Below are 19,759 nucleotides of genomic sequence, written 5' to 3' on the forward strand. Positions count from 1 at the left end.
CCAGAAGCTGGTTTTCATCTGAATTAACCAGCTTTTGATTGACTTGTTGCCACCTTTTCAAATATTCAGAGGCACACACTAAGGCAGTGGCAACAATACACATCAAAGTTTTGCACACACGGAGCTTATGCAAATCTTGTGAGCTCCGCGGAGGCTTGTCTCGTGGGGTGAGAACGCCAAAGAGAAAAGCAGTGGCAGATCGGGGCTGTAACATTAAAATGGCAGGAATGGAACTGCTGGAACCACTGACATGAAAGGCCTCTTTAAGCAGCTTGTAACTGACCTGCAAATTTGCTCTTCCAGGAGGTCATGAAGAGACACCACTTTAAAATTAAATTCACCATTTTAGGACTGTCCATTCAATTGACAGCTAAACAAGGAAAATTTTTATAGCTTTTGCTGGGATGTGATGGGGTCTGTATGCCATGGAGCCCTGCCTTGGAGGGCTAATTTATATTGGGATTCTTATGGCAGAGATAACACCACGAGGTATGTTCCTATACAAATACTTTCCCAGCAGAGTTTCTGTACCTGGTAGGTGCCAGACCTGCTAGCACAGCACTATAAAGAATCTGTGACATTGCTGTACTGCTTGGGAGGAAGATGTCTGAGTTTAGAAACAGAAAAGACCTGTTTGATTGTCCAGATCTCCATGCCCAGCAGCTGTTTGGCTAGATCCGTGGAACAGTTTCTAAATGAATTAGTGATGGAGAATAGTTTCTTTCTTCTGAAACAGAAGGTATTATCCTCTGGCTGATGTAGATTCCAGACTAGATGGAAGTACAATTTGATGTAGTTAAGCACTTGCAATTTTCCTATACTTAAGCATGTGCTGCGGTTGCATTGCATGAACAGCAAGAAAGATGGGCATTTGATTTAGATTAAAGTTAGGGCTGGAAAACATATTATGAAGCCAAAACAGTCATTCATTTGATTGGAGTCAGAGCTCTCTCTACTTTTCAGCTCTGTGTTCGTTTGAACTCCGTACAGATGCAGCTTCACTTAAAGAACAGTGTTGCTTGCTACAGGCAAAATGCTTTGACAGTAAAACTGTACTAGGACTCTGATGTGTTTATAAAGTGTCTTTCCTTTTATTGTCTAAAAATCACCCTGAAAGCTAACTTTGTCTCAGTTTGTCCATGATTCTTTGATGCTATGTAATAAACCCAATTTAAAGCAGCTCTCCAAAGCTCTTAGCTATCTAACTAGTTAGCTATGGATGTCTAGTATACCAATTACCATGGTGTTTACATGCCACTTGAGATCAATAGGAAAACTTGCTAATGCTTAATTATTAAACTTTAGCGATATATCTTAATCCTGCATTTATACTGCATTGATATTAAGGTTTTTATTCAAGTTAAAATATAAACCAATTCATTACCCTGCCAACAAATTTCTTTCATTTTCTGTTTTAATATTTCTTTTCTGATCCCAGATTAAGTTCTATTTTGCTACTGTTGCCGTTTGTTCTTTTGATTTATAAGGGTCTTTCAATGTTTTCTATTTCCATCTTATCTTAGATGAAATGCAGAAACGGTAGCTAAACAATCTGTTCTAGCAAAGCCTTTACATTATGAAGTCAATCTGTTACCTAAAGAGGAGCTTCAAGGTCCTTTCTTGTTTCTTTCACATCTTCACAAAATTACTGCACACGGTTCACTCAGTAACTTTGAGTCTCATTTACTTCATTTTACCCTTAATCTATAAAACTGTCAGATCCAGTCTGAAAGGTGCTACAGTATTATCAGTAATGTATTCTATGTACTATAGAGGCTTGTGAAACATAACATTTCAGGACACTGGTTAAGAGGGACCATCATCATGACCCGGCACTACCATTTTTACCTTTTATAGTAGAACTTGAACATGTGGGGTTTTTTCTGTTAAACCTGGCTTTTATTGTGCCAAATGAATAAAAGCATGGTTAGTGCCACTCCTTCACTAAGTCGTACAGTTTAAATGACATCTAGCTCTTTCTTTCACACCCGGTGACATTTGGGAAAGATGTGCCTTATTCTTCTTGTGCGCATGTTCCTCTTAAACTGCAGCAGCTCCATTTACTTTAGCACGGGTTCAAATGCAGTCAGAGTTCATGGCATTGATCCCAGTGTCCGTAGCAAGATCTGGACCAACCCTGGAAAAGTCTGCATATGTTTTTATAGACTCCTGATTCTGGAGATTGACCTGACTAAAGACAGAATATACATCAAGACAGATGTTGACCCTTCAATCCAGTTTTGAATGATCTTCTTGTCTTTTTTTGTTGTTGTTGAGCTCCAAATTTTGCCCCTGTAGATTATCTTGGGAAAGCTAAGACATGAAAATAGTCTCAGCTCTATGGAGAGATGCCATCAATGTGAGCTTCCAGCTGATTGTTCAAAAATGCATGGAGTTGCAGGAATCTTTTTGCATCGTTTGTTCCATAGCAGAGAGTTGGGAAGATCACAGGGCTTTGTGTTAGCCTCAATCACACTTCACTCTTGTTAAGGAATAAGTGAGGGCAGCTGCTCTGTGTAAAGTTTACAGGAGACTGGTTGAGTAGCACTGAGCTTGGGAAAGCCGCCTGCGGGAATCTGGCAAAAGAAACTTTCCCTGGTCAGATCCACAATGAAATAGTGAATCACTGAAATACTTCAGCCCCAGTCACTTTACTGACATTCCCCCATCTTCCTCTCCACGTGCAGGCGCACACAGTGTTGTATAAAACACAGACAGCTCCCCAAGGTACAGCTCAGTATAACTACATTAGGGAACGTTATGTACGCATTTTGCCAACATGACCAAGAAAAGGCATTTGATCGTTAGCGTGGTACCTGTACACAAGATAGTAATCATCAGAGAAATGAGAAAGACACAAAATTAAAACCAAGATAGGCTATATTCGGTCTTATATTTCCCCATTTTGTTGTCTTTCGTTGCTGCTTTAGGTGCATGGTGGTACGAATTATAACTCAGCTCTTACTCTCCATCACCTGCAAAGTCAGAAAGAGCTGTTAGAGGATTGTGTGCATCTTTTGGTTTGGATTTTGCACTATATGTTTGTATAGCAGCTGCTGTTAGCTTTATAATTTAAAGTACAAGAAGAGGTCAGTTCATTCAGGTGGGTGTTAAAAAACTCACTGTAGAAACTCCATTAAAGAACATGCACTGTTTTGATCTAAATAAGATGTGTAACCTGACATTAAAAGTGTTGGGACAGGAGAAATATATGATGATGTATATGCTATAGAAAGAGAGACTCTGCAAGAAATTATTACTGGAAAGGGATAGTAGAAGATAATTTAAACCCACTATTTTTTGTTAGAGTTGCCCAGTGTGGGCAAACTGGGAGGTATTAAAATTTAGGTATTCCATTTGATGGCAACATGTTCTGAACTTGGCAGCAAAATTTCTGCTTTGCAAAGCAGTTAACACTTCTTCAAAGTCTACACTGATAAAGAAGCAGATCAAGTACTGCAGCTTTTAGGAACAAATTCAGTGTTTATTGGAGGCAGGAAGAAGAAGGAAGATTCCCATAATTTTCATTTAATACTCTTTTCTTAATTTTCAATGTTAAAAGCTATAAACACTATCAGATCATGTAGGCTGACCTCTTAGGACACTGAAGGCTAGTAAACTCCAGCTACTTTACCATTCTTATATAGGTAAGTCACATATCTACTTCAGTTCACTTCTTCCCAACTTACACGTGTAAGGACCTCATTAGTTCTTTTTGGCTATAAAAATTACATTAGGACATTGTTATACAGCATCTTCTTGCGCTTACTCCTTAAATCATTTTCAGTCTCTGCTTTCCAGTTGCCAGTGTCCCATTTCATGGGCACAACTTGCGATCTATTATTCTAAGTGTATAGGCTGGCCTTTGACACATTTTCTTTGAACCTTAAGTACATTTTGTTTGAATCATTCAAATTTAGTAGCTGTCCGGCTCTTCTGTTTATCTGTTCTGTCCTCATCATTGTATTTGTCACTTGAATAGTCTTTGAGTCATCTACACATTTAGTCGTCCATGATTTTATATTTACTTATGTAACATTGATATAGATGTTGGATAATTTCAGGCAGACTGTCAATAGTTGAATTACACAAATTTTAACAATTTGGTGGTTATTCAGCAGCGATGGTCATTTTAAGGTCTTTCAGTTTTTAAACACATGCATACATTGCTTTTTACCATTGGAAAGTGCTTGTTTCTTTGATCGAAAGTCATACCAAATTAAATCAAATGTCTTACTAAACTGTAATCTTGTCAAAATATGAGTAACTGTTTCTTAAGATCTATTTTTCACAAAAGCAATATGGTTGGCCTGAGTTACCATACCTTCACTTCCTTTATTCATCATCGGTTGAATTCTGTGTTATGTTTTCCATTATTTTGTCTGTAATAGATGTCAGGCTACCCTATCTAAGTGACTTGCATCCTTTTCTTTTCCCTTCTTAAATATTTGTACAGCATTAACCCTGTTCTAATCTCTTGGTAGCTGGTTCAGTACTAATCAGTGAGTCAGATTCCTCTTCTGCTATCTCATTTGCTGGGTGCAAGTTAAATGAGCCTGCAGATTTAAAAATGTTTGTCCTTGAATATATGTAGTTTAATATAATTCTTGGTTATTAATGGACTGGAAAAAAAATATGTATTTCCTGTGAAATAATTGCATTATTGTAGTTATTTTCAAAAACCAGAACAAAAATTCTTGCTGAACACTTTAGCCTTTACTATAACATTATTAACAATTTCCCCATCTCCATCAAGTAAATAGCTATAATGTTGCTCAGTTTACTAGGTTTCAATACACTTTAAAAATGTTCTATTGTTCTTTGTTTTTTTCAAGCCATGTATTTTTTTCTTCATGTCCTCAGCTTCCTTTATCAACTCACTGCATGGTCTTAGATTTATATAGATTACTCTCTGTTTCTCTATTGTTCTGGTGTTTTATATATTACTTTTTTTATTTCTGCTTATTGTTTTATTTTGACACTGAATGAAGAGGTCCTTTTGTCAAAGTCTGATCCTCTTTCATCATTGTGGGATCACTGGAAGAATGACTTCCATTTAGAAGTAGACCACCATTATGACCGATTCTTTAACTGGTCGAAAGCAGGTTCAGGCTGTATATGCAGAGAGTTCCATCTGATCCTGGAGTTTGCATCAGCACACCATGAAACCACACATCGGTCACATAACATCACAGTTAGCCTTTTAGATGCCTGATCCTTTCTTAAATTTAAAAATCTTTAACACAAGAAGGGATGAGTTTAATTCCATCTGTTTTTATTAAATGGTAAGATAAGGGCTCTAAGCTTTCATAAGCTTTTACCAGTTGCTTTTAGTGAGTTTTTATAGTTGCCATAAGCCCCTAGAAAAGAAAATAACAGCATTCTGACACCAAAAGTGCTGGCCTTGCCTTTATGAGAGTGCCACAGATGTGCTGCTATAATCTTCATTTCACGGCTTAGATTGACCTTTGCACACAGGCGCTGAAAAGGAATCAATTTTACCGATCTTAATATCTACTGGAAAGAGTTCTCCTCGAGTCCATGTTTTTACTTCATACTAATTAGTGTGAAATAACATAATTTAATTGAAGTTAAGTGGAGACAGAAAGAAATGTTTCCCATAATGGACTTTCTTGCAGTGTTTTTAAATACCATACATTTTTGTGGGTAACTAATCATAAGAGTAAGCTCAGTTAGGGATGTCACTGACAGTGAAAAATATTCCTCAGATACCGTTTTAGTGTTTCTCCCCTGTCCTTTTCTAGCATAAATTAGAAGATGGCTTCAAAGCCTGATTTGCAGCCAGGTCATACATTTCTGTTGGGTATCTGCAGTAATGCATTCTCGAAGGATTTTGACCTGTAGTTAAAGTTGAGCTATGTGGTAGATATACATCTTTATAGTATTAAGTGTTGTTGTTAAGTATACTACCTAGGTAACGTACTAGATGACCTGTAAAATAAAGAACAAAAAGTCCAATCCACTCTTTCCCTCTGTGACAAGATTTCCACACCACTGTTTATGCTGAAACTTAAAAGCTCCAAAAGGACCACTTACACAGGTCACTTTGAGATATCAGAATCTGATGCTCAATAGACAGGTAGTCAGAGGTTGTTGAATCTCTGTTTCAATGAAAAGCTAATAAACTCTCCCACCATCACCAGCTTTTCCTATCTTCTGCTTTATTTGATTTTATCATGCCTTAACTTCCAAGCCCGTCCTTATTGCAGTCAGAAGCTTTTGCCTAGAAAGATGATGAGAACAGCATATGTTGGCTATTTTCAAATATGGTAGCGCATAACACAGCAGCAGCATGGCACCTTGCTTGCCTAGTACAACTGTAGCATCACTTCATTATGCAAAGAGACTCTTTAAAAAGCAAAGCAGAACAAGGCAGTTAGCAGAGATGATAGCTATGCTTACACTAAGTATTTCAAAAGAAACTCTAATTTAACTATCAGTGGAGCAGAATCTCATTTGATTATGACAGAAATGGTAATGAAATCAAGCATCAGAAGGGCTTCCTGAGGCTTTTGGTGAAAAAAATCCCACAATCTAAGCATAATGATATTCCAAACAGTATTAATGCAAGTGGTCAGTAACAGTTTATATTTATATTAGTATACCTTCTCCAGTCGGGCTTGGTCATCGGCTACTCCAGGTCGTGAAACATGTCCGTGGGACCATTTCGGGCATCCAGCTGGTCCAGAATGGGTGCACTTCTATACTGTTAAACTCTTATGGATGGTCACTCCCAAACGATCTCCTGAGAATGATCCCTGGTCCTTGCTAGCTGAACTGTGCCCAGGAGTTCAGAAGGTATTGGCTGACCAGAGCCAAAATCATTGTAGAGTCCCTTCTAACAAATCAACGGTATAGACTACCAAGTTGTACTGCTTGGTACTGCTTAATTCACTACTATCAACATAGTCTTTGAGGATGGAGGGACAAGGCAGTGTACTATGTCCCTGAGCAAGTGCTTTGATATATTCATATTTAAGGATGAAATAAAATTATCATGGTCTAAGCGAACATATGCTAAATAGGCTTGTGAGAGTAGGGGTCTGTATCCCTACTGCCGACGTAGTCATTCACTTATGCAGAACTTTGCTGGTGGATCTGCTGTTATTTTATATTCTTATTGCAGAAGCATGGAGGTAATGGAGAATCGTGACACCTCTTCTCTATTAGGAAGAACAAACAATAGTGTGTGCTTTATCATATCCCTGATCCACCAGGAGTTGGCTGCCACAAAACTAGGATATCTGAGTTCACACATGCTCAGTAGGGACCTATTTAGAGTGCAGTAGCAAAATTGTCTGCATTTGTGTCTATTCCTTCCCTTTCCAACCCCCTCCTACTGCTACCAACCAGGCTGCCCATATGGCATCCCTAGAAAGCAATTGAACATGCTACAATGCTGGAGTTGCTAGGGTTGAGTGGCAATTTCTGTGCAATTGTTCTGCTCAGCACTGGGCCAGTGGAAAAAAAAAATAGCCTGTGATGAGGGAATTAAAGGCTATTACAGAGTACATATGCATACAGGGGCTGATCTAAAATCACACAAGAAATCTTAATTCTGTTCTTTGCTCACTTTTGAGTGCTTGACTTGGCGAACTTTGACTTTCTTTAGCAAATGCTTTTTTAGGTGTAATTAAATATAAAGATGGCTGTGGGTCTTTTAAGAGAACACTGTGGGTTGCGCTTGCCAGCACTTGCCTTAATCTATGTGCTGGAGTTAGTTTTAAGTCCAAGGGAACAAACCATCAGGTTGTGTTAAGTTTCATTATTGAGAGAGCTTTTCACACTGATCTGAACCGTTCACTTAGATTTATAGTACCTGAAAGTACTGTGTTGGATTTTGCCCATGGTCTCTGGACAGAAAAAAAATTTCCAGTGTCATTAATTGTGCTATGTCACCCAATTTATCAGCTTTCTTAGACTGTACATTTGTATCCATTTGCTGAGCTTTTGTACAGAAAAAAAAAAAAAAGAAGGAATTTTTCCCTCTCCAAATGGACTGTTGGAACAATCTGCTTGTTTTTCAGGTTTATGTAAAGAAAAATTTGAAAATAAGTTAAAACTTTCTTAGCCTGCTTTAAACTTACCTGTGCATTTGTCGTCCAGAGCAGTTAAGACAATAAGATGCTCCTGAATGCATGTGCAGATTAAATTTTTTCAGATCTCTTAAAAAAGTCACCAAGCTGATAGGATTCTGCTTTAGAGCTCAGTTTGACAATGCTGATGAGCACTCAGGCCCTGATCTACAAAATGTGTACATTCGTTCTGAATTTGAAGCACCTCCATTATATTCTTGAAGTCACTAGATTTAGTCAGCCTAAGTAAAACTCAAGTTAAACCTGTGCTTTGGACATCAAGGGATTCCGAGATTGTCATTTTGTTAATTTTTCTTACATGAACTAGCACAGCCCAACTGGGGCTCCAGTGCTATTAGAATGTGCATGGTGACTAATAACAGTAATGCAGTTTTCAGCTGATTTTAGGATTAAACCACAAGCAGCGCTCTCACATCATTTACTTGTCTTTATCATAAAATAATGTTCATGTTCAGAAGGAGAGATGAGCAGACAGCCATTTGAGAGATCAGTTCATGCGTCAAATTCTACAAAAATATTGAGATCTTAACCCTTAAACTGGGATACTGGGTTTAAGCTCTGATCCCACCTCTGTTGTGCTGGGGTGATAGAAGAAGACAGGTATTGTTTGTGACTTTTACACAGCAAACTGTATTTTTTAGACTTTAAGCAACCTATTATATTAATTTGGGAAAGCAGGTTTTCTGACGATATCTGGTAGGGATAATAAGGAAGGAAGCCTGTGAGAGGTTGTTGATTTACCTACGTAAATTACAGCCTTTTTAATTAGGGTCTCACAGTTTATATGTGTGTAATGAAACGGCATTTGTAAAATTATACTGTCCACAACAGGCTAGCCCAGAATTTCAGTAATTGCAAAGCAAGGTAGGAGGCCCTCTGGTAGGGCTGCCTGTCCTCATTTCTCTAATTTAAGTGAGTACCCCAATGGGAAAACCATTATTTCTAATATTATATACACAAATTAAAACTCCATTTAGAGGTACAGTGGGACCATCTTATAATTGACTTTGATCTTGAAGAAATATCTCAGTAATATTTATAGTAATATGCTCTCTGCCAGAAAGGGTATCTAGAAGGGAAAATATTATTTTACTGAGAAAGGCCTGAGCATGTGTAACACCAAATTTACTAGAGCTGTGGGGGCTGAAATAAGTTTCTTTGGTGCAGTAAGCTGCCTAATAGCAGCAAAGTGTTGCTGAGGTCCATCTTTCAACTTCCTATTCTACTTTCACAACGGTGTAGATGGTGAGGGAAATTACAGATTGTATTTAAGCAGATAGCTCCTTGGTTAAGCCACGCCACTTTTATGCCTATTTTTTTCTATAGGTTGACACTTTAAAAAATCCTCCTAAGAATACTCATAAAAATATTTAACTATACCCCTTTAAAACTGCCTTTTCCCTTTCCTGAAGGAAATTACAAGCATCCAACAAGCTACTATAGCACTGGAGGGGCCAGTGATCATCTATTAGCGGTTTGAATGAACAGGCAATCACTCGAAAGTCTTTGATCCCCAGGGGTAATTAGGAAGACATTGAATAGGAAGTGCTGACTCTTTGCATTGAACAAACATTGAGTTTAACTGCTTCATTTTATAACATGTCTTTCTAGTCACTTCCTTGAAGGTTTCAAAGAAATGTGATGCTTCAGCTGGAAGCTTTTTTTCTTCCCTATTAAAAGCAATTGGGAACAAAATTAAAATATAAAGTGTTTTCCTAAGAAGGAACTAATACTATTTGGTAGACCATCTGCTTCTATCTTGGAAATCTTTGATACAGCTCTTCAGTTAGGAGGGGTCAAAGAATAACTGGTTTGTGTCAAATCAAAGCAAGTAAATGCACTTGCAGCCAGGGCTTTATGTGATTACCACAATGCTTTGTTTTCCCGAGAAGCAGTTCCCACTCTGGTGGCAAAATTTTAAGAGGTAGGAAGCTCTCCATCGTTTGAATTCCTCCTTTGCACATGGTGATTCTGACTGAGGGAAGGGGGAAACCGGAATTATCTCTGAAAGAACTGCTTCTGGTACTTGCATAGTTTGAGCTCCGGACGTGGAGGGATGGTCAGGCAGCAGGCAAGGTCCCAGGTATTGCTGGATGTATCCCATTAGCATGTCTTTATACTGAGCTGGCTGTGAAAGTACCTACCTCTTACTTTAGGATATTTGAGGTCCTAAAAAAACTCCACAAACAAACACAACACAGCTATGTCTCTGTTTTATCATCTAAATCCTTCATCCTAATGCCTTCGCCCAGGGATGGGTGGATACAGATTCTCCAGTTCTCAGGATGAAGTACTTGCAGTCCAGCCCAGCAGAGCGTCTTCATCCCCAGTCTGTAAAGCACTGGGGATGCTTTTTTCTCACTGAAACCTTTTTTTCTCACTGAAGGTGGATCACTGAGCGGTCAGGAAGGGGCAGATGAAGAATTTACAATAGTGAGCATTACCCTAAATGTCCCTCCTTATGCCTTTTTTATTTTTCTTTACTATTGTCTTGTGTCAAATAAATCAACAGGCCAGGAAGCAGAGCCATAAGACCTCCCAGCCACAAGCTGAGAGTCTTCACTTACACAACATGTAATCAAGCTGCCTTTTGGGCTCTGTTCCTTTGTGACCTATTAATTTTACATTTCTAACTGCACAGCAGCCCCGGTGTAGCTGGATTGTGGAGAGCGCTGTGTACAGGATTCTTTGTTCCCACATGGCTGCAGTCCTATCCTGGTGTGCAAGCTCACATTTATTTGGGCAGAGGATGATGATTTCTGAAGTCAGGTTTTCCATTCCTTGACTGAGAACTTTAAGCCATGGAAGGAAAGCATTTACACAGAGGAAATAATTTCCAACGCTAGAAACGACACAGAGCTCTGTGCAGAGTTTCTGGTTGCAAGGTAACTGCCAAAGTCCATGAAAGAACTGACCTTGCAGGAATCCCTCTCTCCTTGCCCCACAGTGGCTGGCTCAGAGACCCTGGGATGTTTGTGTAAATGATGTGAATTCATGCTATGGTGAACCATTGGGATCTTTAGTCAGGAACCCAGATTTAAATTCCAGGCCTGAGAACCTGTTAGGTCCTTGGGTATTAAATAACTGCAACACTCAAAGTGTCCCGTACCCTTAGATGGACAATAGCCCGAATCTGTCTGGTCCAGGATTTGACCTTACAAACAAGGAGAGCGGGTACAATATACTGCATCCAGGCTTGCTGCTTTTACCCTCTGCCAACACCAGCAGGGCAGCGGAGCCACTTCAGTCCTCAACTCTTGCTGTGTGGGTATGTTCTGCCATAGTGGGACACAGAAGCCTTGTCCAGCACTGAAATGGAAGAACGATGTAAGAGAAAAACAAACCGGTTGATTTCCTTTTTTAATGTTTGTTTTACTCTTTCTATTCTCCTTAATCTTGCGTGCCTCTTCCTTGATTTATTGAAGACTGACAAACCAGTGATTATTTCATGCTGGAAGGCTCCTTTTCATAACATTGAATGTCACAAAAATATGATTAATTCTGCAACAGTCAATTCTCCCACTTCTACAGAAATCATATAATTTCTGTGTAGAGAGAGACAGTTATCCAGATAATTACAGTCAAGTTTATTCCAGAGACAGGAGCGCAAGCAATACATTTACTTGAGTCAAAATTAGCCCTGAGTAATTCAGTAGTGGAATTCAGCTTTTTTTCAATAAGGAGAAAAAGCAAACCTCAGGTCTCATTTTAGAGAGTGTGTTATTATAAGTCTGACTGTCGAACCTGAAGGTTAAAGAGGAATATGTAACCACCACATACCTTATGCTTAATTCCACAAAAAGAGGGGAGAGAAAAGAAACAAGCTATATAAATGTCTTCTCAACCACTGACTGATCTCCAGCTGTTTTTCCTATTCCAAGTCCCTTTTTCTTTTTTCCTTAGCTTTCCTTTGCTCTTTCCTAACCTTCTCTTTTTTCTCAGTTTCTCTCATTCTGTATTTTTCTCACCTTCCTCCCCTTTCTTTCTCGTTTTTATTGTTGTTTGTTATGGCATCAGTGCCTCACAGGTGTTCCTTCTCACACTGTCTTTTCCCATTTTCTCCTTTCCCCCTGCTGCACTGAGGGGCTTTGGAAAACCATTCTCCCTACCAGGAGGGGTCCTTTGGCTTGTGTTGGCTTTGGCTTTGCTGTCACCAGTGCAGTGAGGTGCTTGTAGAAACCAGTGAAGTGGTGGAGCCAAACTCCTCTCCAGGTTGAGCCCAGTGTTAGTACAGCTGAGCTGGGGTAGGGTGGAGTGGCTGTGGGAAGAAGCCTGACTTTTCCAAAGCTTGTGCGCTCCCCTCTGTTATTTATGCAAAAGATACTGACCTCCTTAGATAAATATGGATTCAAACTATGGAGCATTCTTAGCGTAAAGAGACTGGCTAGGTTTTTCAAATGAGAAGCCCCAAAAACTTTCTGTCTTGCCTGCATGCCGTTTACTCTCTGCGCTTGCTGTAAATCCTGGCTGTGCCCCACGCTCATGGTGGTGATGATTAACTTGTTTTGTTGAGCTCCCATTCCGAGAAACTCTTTATTCATTGTTCAGGGCAAGATCAGTTGTTAACTGTAAAACGGTTGCTATTTGATTCATTCCTTAGCTTCTCTAGGAGCTTTGCCCGGGTGAGGAATCACCAGGCCCGCAGCAGTACCTGCAGGACGTAGCTGTGAGAGGACCAGCGAGAAGGCAGCAGCCGAGCCTGCGAGCTGCTGGGAGAGCGCATTAACAAACACTATCGAAGCAGCTGGTAGCTTCAGCCGTAGCCTTAATTTCAAACATTGTAATTGATTGGTTTGGTTATTTATTACACGTAGCTTGCTGCTTTGGACAAAGCAACAAGCTAATAAAGGGCCAGCAGCGTGGTTTTCAGTTTTTTGCTGAGTGGTGTAGTTTCTGGGGGTCTCGTATGCTTCAGTAAGCATGTCTTGTCTTTTCTTCTCCCTGTGATCTATCACAATCATCTGCCTCTCTCTGCTAACTCCTTCGCTCCATCAACCTGTCCCAAGAGACGTCCATTTGGTTGACCATGTGAATTATTATCTTTGTTTGTCCTTTTTCATCCTAAATGCTCTACCAGTTTCTTTGTTCTCTACTCCGCTGAGTAAGTTGTTTTGACTTTAGCGTTTTGCTGTGTCATAAGCAAGTGACAATAATACAAAGATACCCAAAAGCCTGGGGCTCTTCAAAACAAACTTGGAAACAATGTTCCTCTTTATTTGGCTTAATAGCATCAGCTAATGTTGCTCATGGCCTCCACAAACAGCTATGGAGTAGGAATACTGCAATACAGAAAGAGATAATGTATTAAAACCTAAAGAAACATAATCCTGAATACTTGGTTCCACCAGTATGAACTTTGATTTATTTGGATGGTTAAATAGCTCAGCTGATGCTAAACTGTTTGTAAATTTGCTTTGCTAAAGTGAATCTGAGTCCAGCAAATGAATAGCCACATCACGCTGCCATGGTTGAAATGCTGAACTCGGCAAAGTAATCAAAACCTCAAAGGATTGGAGTTTGGCGTCCTTCTTTTCCCCACCAAGAAGGCAGCCAGAGGTGACTTAGGACTGAGGATAAGGTGGCTTATTCTGCCACAGAAAATTCTGTTACCCACTCAGCAAGTTTCAGGGCACTTTTTGCTAGCACTTAGCTACAGTTAAAAGGTTGTGCAAGTCAAAGACTTGCTGTCAAAACATGAGCATAATGGGCCAGAAGCCCCAGATGCCTTTATATCATCTAAGTTGTTGGTGCTGAAACAGCCCATAGAGGACACATGCAGGGTTTCCCCTAAGTGGTGTTTCCATTCCAAGAGAAGGCAGACAAAAGAGTTTTATTAGCCATGGGAAATATAACCAAAGCTTCTGCAAAGAGCATGTCATGAGGCTTCCTAGGCAGTGAAAGCTACATGGTATTTTACAAAAGGGTACACTTTAATGATTGTTAATTGCAGTGTGCTCTTTTAATACATGGGGAGCCTTCAATAACTGAATATCTACTGAGCATCATGTTGGGGAGGGAGGGGGAGAAGGACATGGGGGCTTTTAGGAGGGCATTTGCTCTTTGTGAGCCACATCTTACATCTAGCTGAGCAGAGGGAGGGGGGAAAGCCAGAGAAAATGTCAACAGTGGGTTCCATTGACCTGGAGACTGAGAACATCAGGAATCTCAAACTATTTTTACAGCTTCACTTTGCTTTTAGGAACATTAACACTTCAAAGTATATGATTGTGCCTTTCATCCGTAGTTCCAGGGTTTTCCCTGGTATGGTCATCTTCTTTTTTTTTTTTTTTCCACAAGAAAGAACTTTGCATCAATTTAGCACAGAACAAGGTTGATTTGTGCCTCTCCTAAAACCTTTAAACAACTGTGTGCCTAAACAATTTTTGTAGATCCCACTGAGATGTAGAGACCCAAAACATCCACTGCTGTTACTACTTGACTTTTTAGCATGAGTATGGCAGTTAGGGGGAGCAAGCAGAAGAATGAGTCTTCCACCAGCTTGCCAATCAGACACTATTGGTCTTTGGAAGATAGTAATGATAAACACTTAATCAGGTGATTTCCTGATAACTTACCTGCTACCAGAGTATGTTTCCAAAGTAAATCTGACTCTTTGTTCTGGTTTCAGGAAGGCTTTTGTGGTTATCACCTACCTGCAGCAGAAATTGCATGATGTCTCTTTGCCTTATGGGTGGGAATATTTATAGGCTTTTATTTTGTGCTTAGAAACAACAAATCAGAAACCCTGAATAGAGTACTAGCTCCAAGCTTCTGCGCTCCATTTTCTGAATTCTTTTCAAGCCACTTAGTAATCAAAATGCTTTTCAAATAATTCTCTGTGGTTTTCAGATTTTTACGCTTCTGTATGCATGGTGTGCATAGATCTCATTCTCATGGGTCATCGTTGGAGACCTTCTTAAAGCCTTTCAATACTTAAAGGGGACTTATAAGAAAGATGGAGACAGACTTTTTACCAGAGCATGTAGTGACAGCACAAGGGGTAATGGTTTTAAACTGAAAGAGGGTAGATTTAGACTAGATATAAGGAATTCTTTACTACGAGGATAGTGAAACACTGGCACAGGTTGCCCAGAGGGGTTGTGGCTGCCCCATCCCTGGCAGTGTTCAAGGCCAGGCTGGATGGGGCTTGGAGCAACCTGGTCTAGTGGAAGGTGTCCCTGCCCATGGCAGGGGGGGTTGGAACTAGATGGTCTTCAAGGTCCCTTCCAACCCAAACCATTCTGTGATTCTATGATCTATGCGGTGATGGGATCAAGGGACACAACAAGCTTTTTACTTTATATAAAATCTATTAACCAAAGACAAAAGTTAACATATTAATGCAAGCCTTTTATCTCTCTGTGATAACACAGTATCTATGTTACAGATAATTCTGTCATATTTTTTATGTTGGGACATTGTAAGACGCTTTGGAAACATTTAGGGAAAAATGGTGACATAGAATGGTTGATTCACTTGCTCAAAGGGGTGGATAACATGCAAAAAAAGCCACAGCACTTCCAGGCTCCCAGTTCTATTGTTACATTGAAGCAAGCTATTCCCTTCGTAAGACGTCTCCTCTCAGGTGTTTTAAAATGCATTTTACATGTCTGAAAGAAGTGCTTATAGCTTTCCCACTACATCCAAACCAATGCTGAGTTCTTTTCTTGCAGTAAATAAGGATCTACAAGCAGCAAATTCCTCCTAAGGAGAGGAGGGGAAACACTGTCCTTTCAGGAAAACAATGGCCTTTTGGGGAAACAATGTCCTTTCAATGTGTTCCTAAGAGTTTGGGTGGCACTTAGACTGTGATATCCAAAGGAGAGAGCAAGTCAAATGGTGTAGTGAAAAAAACCAAAACACTGGCTCAATTCCTGCCTGAACCAGTGAAGCCCAGTATAAGCTCATGCAAGTCATTGTAATGTGAAGACATCTGGTAGATGGAGTTGGGATTAAGCACTCAGAGCCAGCAGAGGCATCCAGACTGCTTGCTGTCTAGGATTGCTTGAGTTTGGAGGAGCAAACAGTACAGTTTTCATTCTGCTTGGAACTACAAACATCCGTGTGGTTAAACGTGGGAACTTGCACGTGCTCAGAACACCTAAGCCCCCGAGCTCTGGAACAGCTCAGCAGCACCCAGGTAACACTCAGGTCCATGGAGAGAGAAGTTCCAGCCTGGATGGCATTCTCAGGCAGCATCCAGTACTGAGTTTAGCGTGAAAACTGCTGGCAGAGGGGGGCATGAAATGTCTGTTCGGGCTTGTGAACCTGTGAGCATAAAGTTAAGTGAATTAACCACAACCACATTTTAATGCCCAAACAAGTGAACTGAGTCAGTCCTTTAATCTGCTGTAGTTCTCTTTTTCCTTTCTGTAAAGCAGAAAGAAGAGATTCCTACCTGATGAGGTTTTATGAGGTTAATAGCTATGAAGTGCCCCGGCACTCTGATGATGAGGGCCATATAAACACAAAGATATTATGCAAGCATAGCAATGCCAAATGCTTGATGCAAATTCCTTGCTCCCAGTCAGATTTCCTCTCTTCCCTTGCACAGTTTCTCTGCCAAGTAAATATAGTCTTTTCAGATGAAAATACTGGCCCCTCTGCCTAAAGTGTCCTGGTAGAATTTGCAGTTGTGTTGGTGGCATTCCCTCTTGGTATGTGTACCTGTATACAATTTTTGAGTTTTGAACAGGTCCTCAGAAGACCTTCCTTGCTGTGCTTTCTTGCTGTTTGGGAGTTTTAGAAGAGTATTTCCTTTCTGAATGGTTAAGACTTTGTTAACAAACCCAGTCCCCGCTTATGTGGTAAAAGGAGAGTTTTACTCTCATTGTGTTTTGTGATGTTGTAGTAGTGCAAAGACAAACTTGTTCGTGTTCGTAAATGATAGATGACCTAATTGAGACTGAAGGGAAAAAGTCACTGATTTTCCTAATTTACCTAAACATGCTGGGTTTGGAGAACTACTCAGGTTACTTTTCAATCCTCTTCAAAACATTGTTCCTGATGCACAGGCTTAAATAAACTAACCACTTGTCCCTGACAGTGTTTGCCAAGCTCAGATGTATCTTTGTGAATAAAATGAGAACTATAGGCAATGGAAATGCTCTATTTCTTTACTGGTTTGTTTATGGTAAGTGACTGTGATGCTAGTGCCATTGTACAGTTTCTTGGAGAAATTATAGTGTAAAATATCAAGGTGTTCCCTTAAAAAAAGAAATGTCATTCCAAGTGTAGCAAATATCAGGTTATTTAGCTGTCTAGAGCCTGAAGCTAAACTGGATACTGATTGAGTATGAAATGTTTATGTTGGGGACGGAAGAACCGATATGGGAAGCCACATTCTTTTGCTTTATATTTTCAAGGGGCAAGTATTAGTTATATAAGCATATGATTTTCCATACTCCTCATACATGTGTTTTCTTTTTAAGTATTCTGTCTTATTCCTTAACTTTACTTGTCTTTATGTAATGCCTTGAAATAGATTCATGTGTGCACTGGATGACTTTGCATGGCCCAGAAACCTACAGAGAGCTACGCCCTGATATCACACAAATCTAAGCGGTGCTGCTTGTTTTCAAATCTTGAGGATGTATCTTTGATCTGACTAGGAGAAGCTGAGTCGTACTAAGGAGGGCTCAGTCAGTCGCTCGCATTCCTGTTGCTGAGCACAAAGGCATGTGTGCAAGATGGATCTTAAATTGCCTTAGTTTTTACTTGGTCTTATTCAGGAAAAAATTGTCAGAGATGTCTATAAAAGCTTCTGTGTATAATTGGTGGGTTTAAAAAAAAAAAGCATTTATATAATACGCTATGAATACAGCAAAACAATTGAGTGCGGTTTCCTGGTATTTTTTGGCATGTTGGTAAATAATACTCCTTGTATTTCTGTGTTCACGGCTTTGTCACCCCAGCCTTGGGACCTTTCTGAAACACTGTGCCTGGTTATTCTCTCATGCTGACAACGGGTCAGGAATGGTTCTACTGGAAGAAGCAGAATGGATTGGTACAGGTGACCCAAAACAAGTTGAAGTGGGTGGAAAGACTTAGGGAGTTGGTATGGTAGAAACAGCAGGGGCTGTCTAATTACATTAATCCCATTCTTGTCCTAAAGCAATGACGACTAACAAGGCAGGGAAGCAAGGGCTTAGAAACTGCCCCTGTGGTTCTGAAACTCTCCCAAACAGAAAAAGATGACTTTTCTCATTGCTCACCACAGCCATGCACCTGTTTGGCCTAAACTGGCACCTGCAGCCGATGGAAGGGCAGATGTATGAAATCACGGAAGACACAGCCAGCAGTTGGCCAGTGCCAACGGACGTCTCCTTATATCCTTCGGGGGGCACAGGGTTAGAGTTACCTGACAGGAAAGGCAAAGGAACCAGTGAAGGTATGGTTGGTGTGTGTCCATGTTGTGAGTCTTCTGTCTGCCTCTGAACTCCAGCCATCCAATCTCATGTTCCATTACCCTCAATGCTGCCATCATCAGGTGCTTTTTCCAGTCTTTTACGTCTAGAGCTAGTAGTCATCGGTCTTGTTTCCGTATGTTTCTAAGTTTCATACCCTTCTGATGTCCGCTAATCTGATAAAACTGTGTGCAACCCTCACCACACATCTAAGGCATTCTCAAGGCAGAACCGTCTGTACCATATCTCACAGGCTACAGAAGGCCGTCATGAAAACCCTGCCTCGAGTGGCTGTTTTCATGGGAAAAAAATTGTGTCTTGAAAATTAAACGATTTCTGGAGCATTGCATCAAGCTTTCTCTACAACAGCACAAAAATGTTTGGATTTGCCTACTCGTTGCCACCTAGTACCAAATGTTTTGAGGACCAAAATGTTTACTAAGAGCTATTACACTGTGACTTTTGGCACTCCAGAGTTGGCCATCTCTTTGCAAAAGCAGCCAGGTAAAAGGCCTAGTCTTCACAAAGTATCATGATGTCGACAGCTTGCAATTTTCACTGAAATTAGAAGCAACTGATGGGACGTCAATTCAGCAGTGCATTATCCAGCAGCTTTATATCTTACTGTGCACTGCCAAAAGTACCTGTACGTTCTGCAAAGGAGAGGTGGTTTATCCTTCCCAAGACTTAGCTGGAGAAATGCAAAATTCGGATTTTCAGAAAGCTTTTTTGTTTGTGTGTCAAGCTTCTTTATACGAGGTTAACAGATCCCAGTAAAACTGATGTCATTGGCTATTTTTGGTAGTTATTTTAGGGGAGGAAGTTTTGTGGGTAAGAGATAAGAAGTATGCTACTGTTCTGGCAACTTACTGAACTCAGAAGTTTCCACAGATTTCCCTAGACTTTGGCTGAGAGCCCATGTTTACATGTTTAATTTAAATTAATTGTAGCATTTCTTTCTTTAAGAGCTTATCTGTCTTTATTAGTCCAAGTAAAGGCCATAATTATGTGTGTTCCTTAAAACAGTGTATTTACTAGCAACTGATGGCTGACATCAAGTTGCTGTAAGGAAAAATCAGCTCAGCAGGTAATTCTCAGCAAACCTTACTAGCCAGTGCAGCAAGCTGCAGATATCCCTGCTGTTGTGTTCAAAAATACTTCATGACAGATCTTTTTTTTTTTTCCCTTCTAACTTGCCATATGTTTTATTTTTGAAACATCTAGTTTTGATCTGTT

General features: G+C 40.1%; 1 protein-coding gene across 10 annotated transcripts in view; it reads left to right on the forward strand.

The window, feature by feature from the left end:
* The window catches only part of TENM4 (teneurin transmembrane protein 4), a 352,099-nt gene that overhangs the window by 146,428 nt on the left and 185,912 nt on the right, over positions 1-19,759 (forward strand). For 9 of the 10 annotated variants that reach the window (XM_049823080.1, XM_049823082.1, XM_049823083.1 and 6 more), the window contains one exon: positions 18,337-18,507. The exons of the other annotated variant lie outside the window; for it this stretch is intronic. In XM_049823080.1, coding sequence (XP_049679037.1) covers positions 18,337-18,507 — 171 coding nt within the window. The remainder of the gene's footprint in view (positions 1-18,336; positions 18,508-19,759) is intronic. 10 annotated transcript variants of the gene reach the window in all.

The sequence above is a fragment of the Accipiter gentilis genome, chromosome 19, assembly GCF_929443795.1.
Source record: "Accipiter gentilis chromosome 19, bAccGen1.1, whole genome shotgun sequence".
Taxonomy (NCBI): Eukaryota; Metazoa; Chordata; class Aves; order Accipitriformes; family Accipitridae; genus Astur; species Astur gentilis.